At 39.4% G+C, this 9,095-nt stretch overlaps 1 protein-coding gene across 2 annotated transcripts; it reads left to right on the forward strand.

Moving 5' to 3' along the window:
• Positions 1-268: 268 nt before the first annotated feature.
• On the forward strand, positions 269-8,548 carry LOC102206136 (14-3-3 protein zeta). 2 transcript variants are annotated; one of them, XM_005723932.1, is made up of 6 exons: positions 269-547; positions 1,031-1,441; positions 5,129-5,252; positions 5,439-5,602; positions 5,706-5,801; positions 7,056-8,548. In XM_005723932.1, the coding sequence occupies exons 2-6, from the start codon at positions 1,148-1,150 to the stop codon at positions 7,119-7,121; spliced, it is 744 nt and encodes a 247-aa protein (XP_005723989.1). In that variant the 5' UTR covers positions 269-547; positions 1,031-1,147; the 3' UTR covers positions 7,122-8,548. The 2 variants fall into 2 exon arrangements, with proteins under 2 accessions (XP_005723989.1, XP_013763901.1); XM_013908447.1 differs by having other exon boundaries at positions 269-537.
• The last annotated feature ends 547 nt before the right edge of the window (positions 8,549-9,095 follow it).

The raw sequence follows: 9,095 nt of genomic DNA on the forward strand, positions 1-9,095 counted from the left end.
AAATTAGCCACAGTAATTAAAATGTGCAGATATCGACTCAAGTTCTCAAGTGATTTCTTTAAAATAAGAACGAACCAATGAAATATTATCCAAAACACTTAAAAAGGCAAATTTCTAGTCATGAAAAAAAGCCAGAACCACACCCGCCTACAGTGCCCACAGCTTGTGGAAGGCAAGGGCGTGATTGGATAAGCATCACCATGGCAATGCGATGACGTCTTCATCCCTTGGTCTCATTGGAGGAAACCCCGTGGGCCTCAGTCTCTGCAGCGTTCCGCTCAACCAAACTACCACCATAAGCCCGCCTTTTCCCCCCGCGCTAAACAGCTACAGGGTTACAGAGCTTACTATTCCTGTCAATCAAATGCGAGACGGACTTATGATTGGAGAGTCAACACTCAGATGACTCTCCCCCCCACACCCCCCTTTATTTTAGCAGTTCAGTTGGGTTTTTTTCTGCTGCCGCCGCCGTTCTTCTCCTTTCTAGTCACTATCTCATAACGGAGCATTTTGGGGAGAAAATTTAGACTTCATTAGGTCAGCAACAGTGAGTATTTATTTTTTTCCTGGAAAATATACGGTTAGTGGTGGATTGCTTTAGTGACACGTTGTGGGTACGTTTAGGCTTTTCTGGAACTAGTGACTTTTTTTTCATAATGAAAGGAGTGGCCGTTGTAGCCAGCTAGTTCTTTTGCTAACTCGCTAGCTAGGTGCAGCAGACAGCTTTGTGGCGGGTTCAATTGTGAGACGGGCTTGCCAGTAGATCTCCTACTTCCGATGCTCGCAGCAAACCGCAGCTTTAAAAGAACCGTATAGCGAGATCAAGTGTCTTTACTGTTAACACTACAGCTTACTTATGTTTGGGATCGGAAATTTCTGTACGCTAAAGCGATTTAACGCGTTCAGTTTGGAAAAATTGTGCTTTTTTAAACCCGTTTTTACGCCCCGTTACGATTATCGTTGGGATATCTTGTCCTCCAGTTGTATATTGATATGTCCCATCGTACTAATTGTTAACGTCTTTCCGCAGCTTGTGGGGATTGCCACAGTCCATCCCATCCTACGGCCATTCTAAAGCGTAACAGTCCTCGACTGTCACTCACCTTCCCGGGATTTCTCATTTCTCGCTTCAATAAATATATAAACTATGGCTAAAACGGATCTTATCCAGAAAGCCAAGCTGGCAGAGCAGGCTGAGCGCTACGACGACATGGCAGAATGTATGAAGGCTGTTACAGAGATGGGAGAGGAGCTGTCAAACGAGGAGAGGAACCTGCTGTCCGTCGCCTACAAAAACGTGGTTGGGGCGAGGCGGTCCTCATGGAGGGTGATATCCAGCATCGGACTGAAGACCGAGGGTTGCGAAAAGAAGCAGCAGATGGTCAAAGAATATCGCGAGAAAGTGGAATCAGAACTGGATGAAATCTGCAGATGTGTTTTGGTAAAGTGTATATATATTTTTAATTGTACTTATATTTTTTTCTTTAAATCGCGCAGCATAGCGCATGTTGCTTATATGTGAGATGGAGACCACAGTCTTGGAATATGTACTCTGGAAGCTAAGCTGTAATGTCTTATTGCTGACTAAATTATAATTATTGTAACCAACTTTAGTTAGTGGTGACTAAAACTGCAGCGTTTCTTTTTTTAGAATCTACGTTTGCTCTTGAGGGGAGTGGCAAATGCTTGATGTGTTTTGTTGTAAGGAGAGATTTCTACAAGATTTTTTTTTTTTTTTTTAAGAATGCACTTAAGCAAATAGACTTTTTACCTGAGATCTAAATATGACACACGCACACACATTTTAATTTTGCATTTTTAAAAATTAAAAAAAAATTTTTTTTTAAATTCAATGCTCTTTCCTGTAAGTTGTCCTGTAAATATGGACTCTAAAACCAGTGGGGACAAGGAAGTATTATGTTGTCCTCTCACTGTTCCTGTCTTTTGGGAATCTGGATTTCAAACAATGGGTTTAAACTTGTGAGGGTGTGCTGTAACTGAGGAAAGGTCAGATTAGCTGCACCAAAAAGGTGTGTCTAAATGGGTAAAGGCTTAACCTAGGAAATGCACTGCATGTATGCTGTAGATGATAGTCAGTGTAGTCTATTATTGGTGCCATTTATACATGCAGAAATGCCTCACTCTTCCTCAAGTTCAGCTTGATTGGTTTAAAAAAAAAAAGAAAAAAGTCATCCTTTGTTGTGCAGATCCACCTATTAAAACCAGTCCAATTAAATACCTTCTCAGACTTTGCTTGCTGCATTTCAAAGCTTATCATTACAAAGTTGCTGGAGTATGCTTTACTACTTAACCCAATGCTACATCACAGATTGGTTCTTTACATTGTTTCTAGCTGGCCTTGATAATGGATTAGAGGGGATCAAAGTGAAACCTTAGTTATAAGATTGAAATAATTTTTCTGAGCTGATGCCTTTTTCAAATGTGTTGCAAAGACGTAGAAAGCATTCATTTTCCACCATCTTCCATGCGTGTTCATGAGGATGTGCGCTTGCATGGCAGTGACTCAGCTTTCTCCCTACTGAGTCTTGACTGAGGGTCTGTCAGCAGAGAAGGGCGTGTCTGTGCTCATGCCTTAACTTGTCTGCTGAAGCCTTACAAGTTGGTAATGCACCCACAAAGAAGAGCAAAGACTGCAATAGACGAGTAAGCTGCTTATGTGCCGCCTTATTTGATTTCCTGCACAGTGACAAGTGCTAGACTTTTCACTGTGCAGACAGCAGAGGTGTGGAGATGCTTTGCTCCGGTTTTCACGCATGTGCATTTAGAGCTTTAAAACACAACTATAGGCTTGTCAGCTGAGCAGATGCAGGCTATTGAAAAGTTTTAAACCCTAAATTGTACACAGTCTAAAAAAATTAAAGCCTTCAGCAGAACTCTTAATTTCCAGCGTTAGGCATCTTTGATATTCTAAAGGGAGGACACAGACACATTGCGTTATTCTGCCTGATTAACCTTTGCTATGTAAAAAGTAAAGGAAACACCCTGTGGCTAATAGTGAAATGATAAGGGATCCGCCCATACTCTGAAAGCACATCAATTCACATTAAAAATGTGAAGGCACTTGCACAGTTGGGATTAAATGTAACAACACCATGGTGTGTGTGTGTGTGCGTGTGTGAGTGAGAGAGCACTGGTGACTGAAATCAGAGCTTTGTGTGAAAGCTCTGAAGGGAAATGCACTCTTGTCTATTGTGTAGAATATGCAATGAAAGAGGAACGCTTAGCACTTGTGTGTTTCAGATGAGCGTGTTTGGAAATGGCGGGTATGAACCTTTTTGTTTGAAAACTGTTTAAATTTGTAAAACGGAAGTTGTAGGTAAAATTGATGTTTGTCTGCAGAGTATCAAGCTTTTCATTTAGTCAAACAGTTAATCTGCACTTTCAATCGGTTAAGCCATGTGAGTTTCACTGACAGATTAGCCAAAGTAATCCTCTATACATATCCACTCAAAGATGAATGACTTGGCCTAGCTTAATCATCACGAAGTTGGGGAAAATACTGTTAGGTGACCGAAACGTAACAGTTGATAGTAATTTAACTTGGAAATAGAATCTAGTAGCTAAATGCAATATTTGCACAAAGCAATTGGTAAATGGAAAAATACGCAAATACAAATTTGAAACTAACAGTTTAAAAAGCTAAAAATAAAGTTTTAAGTAAAATGTAAGCAAAATGGCTAGATGTGGTTGGTAAGACTTTCTACATTGGTCTTTGTTGCAGATGGATGGTAAAAAGGAGTCATTTGTCTTAAGTAACTAGTTATTTACTCAGAACTGCAAAAAGTAGTTTGTAAGTACAGTTTTTAAAGCTTAAGATGGTTTTACAACCAAAGCTTATTGCTCTAGGCAAGTCGTAAGTTGAAGAACTCTGGCTTTATTTAAAAAAAAAAAAAAAACCCATACGAAATTAGAAAGGAGAAGGTAGCTGTAAACTAGCCACTGAGCATCAGGGCTCGCGTTTCCTTCTCTCGCAAACTTGATTTAATTTCAGGCAGATTCTGAATTTGCCAGCTAGAGATGGACAGCATTTTCTTTTTTTTTTAATTTAAATGAGTATGCACATGGAGCAAGTATGGGTCTTTTCTGAACTTTGTGGTTTCAAGTAGTAATTATGGGAATGATGCATTGCAGCCAGAGCTTCTATGTTTCCCTAGACTTTGCTGATGGAATTTCTGTGGGGATCGTGGTATATGGGGGAAAAAAATCAAAAATTTTATACCGTTAAACCATTATACCTCTCAGCACTAGTCGGGATGGAGTTTGTTTAGGCATAACATGCAGGTGGAGAAATGATCAGCTTGTAGTTTCTGCTGTTACCCCAGTATGTTATGTATAGCCCACACAAATGGTTAACTTATGTTAATGTGGGTTGTATGTAGCTTTTTATTTATTTTTATTGAAAGAAATAAACTTTGGGCACCTGATTGTATATCTTACCATAACTATATCAGATGTAATTATCATCTAAACTGTTCAAATTCAGATAAGGTGGATTTAATTAGTTTTCTTTGTTATCTGTGCAAAGATGCCCATTGTTAGTCTTTACTGCATGTGCTAAAATTGGGGGATTGGGGGGGGGCAAATGGACCATTGTAATGGGAGTATTGTAAAAACATAGTACCTTATAAAATATCTGAGAAAATCTCTAGCCTATAAGCAATGCCATGGCTGTTTCAAAATGGCAATAACGGCAGTGTCAGCAATAAGATGTGAAACCATGCTGCACAGTCCTTGCACAAAATGCAAGTATCTGGGGCAGAAGACAGCTGGGGACACACCAGAGGCCTGGCCTGGTTCTGTGCAATTTGGAGCAACTTCAGCTGAAATTACCACAAAGTAAAATGATCCTTCAAAATGACAGTGTGAGCATATGCACTTGACTCCTGATGGATACAGAATGTACTCGTAAAGAGCAAAGGCAGGAGAGCTTTCTAATGGATGTAGGCCAGCATGACACTTGGATGAACCATCGCTCATCCAGTGGTGTTGAATGTTGCAGTCCTCATATCTTTTAACTTGGGGCTCTATAAATAATATTCATACTGAAGTTTTGCTGTTCAGTATTTGGTCTGTAAACTTGAAATTAATCTCACATTTATTTTCACAGAAACTGCTGGAGGACCATCTAATTAAAAATGCTTCAAATTCAGAGAGCAAAGTCTTCTATCTAAAGATGAAGGGTGACTACTATAGATACCTTGCTGAAGTTGCCAGTGGAGAAAACAAAACAAGTGAGTTAACATCAGTACTACGGTTATTTTATTCTCACACTAGCATTTGTAAGTTTTCATTTATTTAAGTTTACAGTTTTGCCTCCTGCTGAAAGTGGAGTGTAGTCTTTAAGTTGAACAATTTCTGTTCAATGGATTTGTTTGGGAACTTTGATAATTACACAAATTATTTATTTTTTCCTTTAGATACCATTGAAAGCTCACAGCAAGCATACCAGGAAGCATTTAACATCAGCAAGGCTGAAATGGAACCCACACATCCCATTCGTTTGGGCTTGGCACTTAACTTCTCGGTCTTCTTCTATGAGATCCTGAACTCCCCAGAAAAAGCCTGTGAATTGGCCAAACAGGTACAGACTTTAATAGTAATCTGACAACTAATTGAGGTCTTAAGTTGTAAACAGCTGGAAATGGATCAGTTCTAAGTGTTGCTGTTTATCTTTGCACTTGCAGGCATTTGATGATGCTATTGCAGAGCTCGACAATCTACAAGAGGAGTCCTACAAAGACAGCACTCTTATCATGCAGCTCCTCAGAGATAACCTGACAGTGAGTGTATTACTCTTTTGACATAAAACAGTTTTCACTGAACTGAATGTATCATAGTTGTTTCAGTGTCATGAACCTGATGTTCAGCCACACCTAAAATATCGCTGGGCAGTATTTTTAATTTCTAATTCAAGTTTCAAGCAAGAAGAAGGGAATTTTTTTTTTTTTTTTTTTTTTGGTGTATCACTGTGGTTGTTGGTCTTGTGACTTTGGTGCTTTTTAAACCACAAAACTGATGTGTTAAACACTAAGTCACACTAAGGCAAGATAATATGTTAGCGCTGGTTAAGCTCCTACTACTCCTACAGCTGTAAGAGTTTTTTTTCTTTTCTTTTTTCTTCCTCCTTCCCTGTACAGGAGACATCTCATATGTTGGTTAAAGATATATATCATATATTGCCATTGAATGGTGTGCACTGACTCTTACAAAGAGTTACAAACATCTGGGGAAAAGACACGCAACCTGCAAAAATTAGAAATGTAAACTTTTCCTTTAAAGAAAATTGACAAAGTATGATCACAACTAGTAAGGATGTCTTAAAGCAGTGCTGTCACTCAGTTTGCAGTTTCAGTGATAACCCAGACTGTTAATTTGCATCGAGATACCCATACAACAACTTTGCTTGGGCAGCTGCCTTATTTTTTTTCCAGTGTCCCACCCCAATGTATGACAAGGAGTGTTGTAATTTAATTTTTTTTTTTAAGGTTTGTTTGGAAAAAACAATCAATACTTAGCCACAAACATTTAAATACCATTACTCTTTATCCCAAGTGACAAATCTGCAGTGTACAGATCTTTTTTTGATGAAAGATGCAAGCATAAGCATGAATCGGCTATTTCTGCACATGCACAGACTTCCTGTGGTTATCCAGCCAGTCTGTGTGCTGAGGGGAAGAAGGCTTTCTGTCACTTGACCAGTCAGTGTAGCAAAGGCCAGAGCATGACTTGTCTTTGGCTTATGCATGTTGTGTGACATTGAGGTTATAAAGTCACGATTACTTTTAATTGGCTTAAAAGAAACATGTCATTCTTCAAAACCGTATCCCTTCATGATAAAATGGCTGAGACTGTCAGGTTGCGTGTTTGGATAAGTGTTGGACCCCACCCAATCAATTAAAAATGCATTTTAACAGTGTCCCTGTTTTTTAGTGTGTACAATACAGTAAATTTTCATTAAATTGATCATAATCTGTGAATGAATCTGGATATTTGCCTGTCTTAAATCTCTCTGTCTCTCTCTCCCCCTCCCATAGTTATGGACATCAGACAGCGCCACTGAGGAGGGAGAGGGAGAAGAGGGCTCCAAGCCATCGAACTAAGAAGCCCAAGCCCATGCTGCTGGGGTTGACTCCAAAAAATAAAAGGAAAAAAAACAACAACTTTTTATACATCCTTCATTCCTTAAAATGCTCCACTTAAACATTCTACCATGAAAACATTGCTGAAAACGGTTGTGTATTAATATGGGGGGGAGAAACGACAAAAACACACACTTGATTTGGACACAAGAGAGAACCCTCCATTCCTTTACTTTGTGGTCTCAGCCATCCCCTTTATGTGCAGTTTACCGTGAATGCTAGCTCAACATGATATCAGATTCCCTACCTCAATTAGAGGCAAAACAACTGGAAAGCTAAACTTCATAAAATGATTGTATTTTGTTCCAATAACAAATATTACACACATACTAATTTCCTTGTATATCTTACTGTAGTACACCTGTCGCTACATAGCAGTTTTAATTTTTTTGGCCTTTTTATTTTGATAGACACAGTGAAGAAAGGACAGGAAAGCGGGGGCAGAGAGAGGGGAAGACATGCGTCAAAGGGTTGTGGGTCAGATTCGAACCCGGGCCGGCCGCTCTCAGACTTATGGCATGTGGTCGCCTGCTCGACACACTGAGCTAAACCGGCGCCCAGCAACAGGTTTAACTTCCCTCACTTTGTCCTGGATCTGATGAAGCATTTATACTTGGTGGGTAATAGTGGGCCTCGTGTGATCAAATTCAGGGACATGCTTGTCTCTTAAACCTTGTGGTGTTGATACACTTCCTAAATATAATAAGTTGTTAATGCGCATCACTTCCTTTAAACCTCTCTGGTGTGGCGAGTTCGAGAACAGCGCTCAGAGGCAGCCAGCTTGTGGATGTCGAGGACTCTGATGTCCATGCACTAGACCCCGATGGACAGCTGGTTGAATTTCAGTGAACTTCTCTTTTCATCACTCATACACCGTGATGAGACTTGAAGTTTCCTGTAATGTCCTTAATGCATCACTGTCTTGATACTTGATGTCCACTGGGAACTAGTTGGACTTTGTTTATTTTCTCTCGTTGTAAATTTCACGTCACAGAAGGAAAACCAGACTGAGATGTGGATGTTGAAGTAGATGTTCACACTCCAGTCTGTTATATTCTGACTTATTTATAATGTCAGTCCTCCTCATCCTCCAGCAGAGAGGCCACCTTGATCTTCTGGGTCTTGTGCATCTTCAGACTGACATGGGAAAGACTGCTGTAACACAAACCTGTCCAAATGTCAAGTTTATCCATTTCCAATGCAAGTTTGTACACATCCTAGAAAGGGTGAAATGTTAGTCTGTCCAGTGATTGTCACTAGAGATTTGGACCACTATTTTGCTATTCATTCAGTTGTAGACCCCCCCCCCCCCAGAAGCCTTGTTGAACAGTCTGTTGAATCTGTATGTATCGGCTATGTTAACATAAATAAAACCTTTTATAAACCAAGTTCAGCCTTTGCCTTTTTCTTTTCCTTTTTTTTTTTTTTTAATTTTTATTTTTTAACTTGGTGCTTATAAACAAAAGGAAAAATGAGGAATTTTTAACTGTACTTAAAACTCCCTGTAGGATTAAATCAACAAAAAGCAAACTTGAGATAACTCAAACAGTGAATTATGACATTAAATTTGCATTTACAATTGACATTTTCCACATTTGATATGGGTTAAATGTTTACTGCAATAAAACTTAAGCTAGCAATATTGATCTCCACATTAGCACAGCTTGAAGTAAAATGCTTTAACAAACACTGTTGGAGAATACAGATGAAACATGAATATATTTGAAATGAAAATGTTTTGTCCCAGTGAGTTAAGTGCAATACATGACAACATAAAACTTATTGGCATAGAGGAAAACCTGAGATGTTTTCGATGTGTGAGAAGCTTAGAATAGTGGATGTAATGGAGGACATGCAGAGAGGGTTGGCATGTCAGAAGAGGATGCTAGGGAGTGAGATGGAGGCAGATAATTTTCTGTGGCGACCCCTAAAGGG

The sequence above is a fragment of the Pundamilia nyererei genome, unplaced genomic scaffold (assembly GCF_000239375.1).
Source record: "Pundamilia nyererei isolate P.nyererei 1_Seehausen unplaced genomic scaffold, PunNye1.0 scaffold00010, whole genome shotgun sequence".
NCBI classification, from domain to species: domain Eukaryota; kingdom Metazoa; phylum Chordata; class Actinopteri; order Cichliformes; family Cichlidae; genus Pundamilia; species Pundamilia nyererei.

Bases quoted from the DNA above. Each gene is read 5' to 3' on its own strand.
- LOC102206136 (XM_005723932.1), top strand. From the start codon at position 1,148: ATGGCTAAAACGGATCTTATCCAGAAAGCCAAGCTGGCAGAGCAGGCT. The intron at 1,442-5,128 runs GTAAAGTGTATA...TTATTTTCACAG, and splicing joins AAATCTGCAGATGTGTTTTG to AAACTGCTGGAGGACCATCT. The intron at 5,603-5,705 runs GTACAGACTTTA...TTGCACTTGCAG, and splicing joins CCTGTGAATTGGCCAAACAG to GCATTTGATGATGCTATTGC.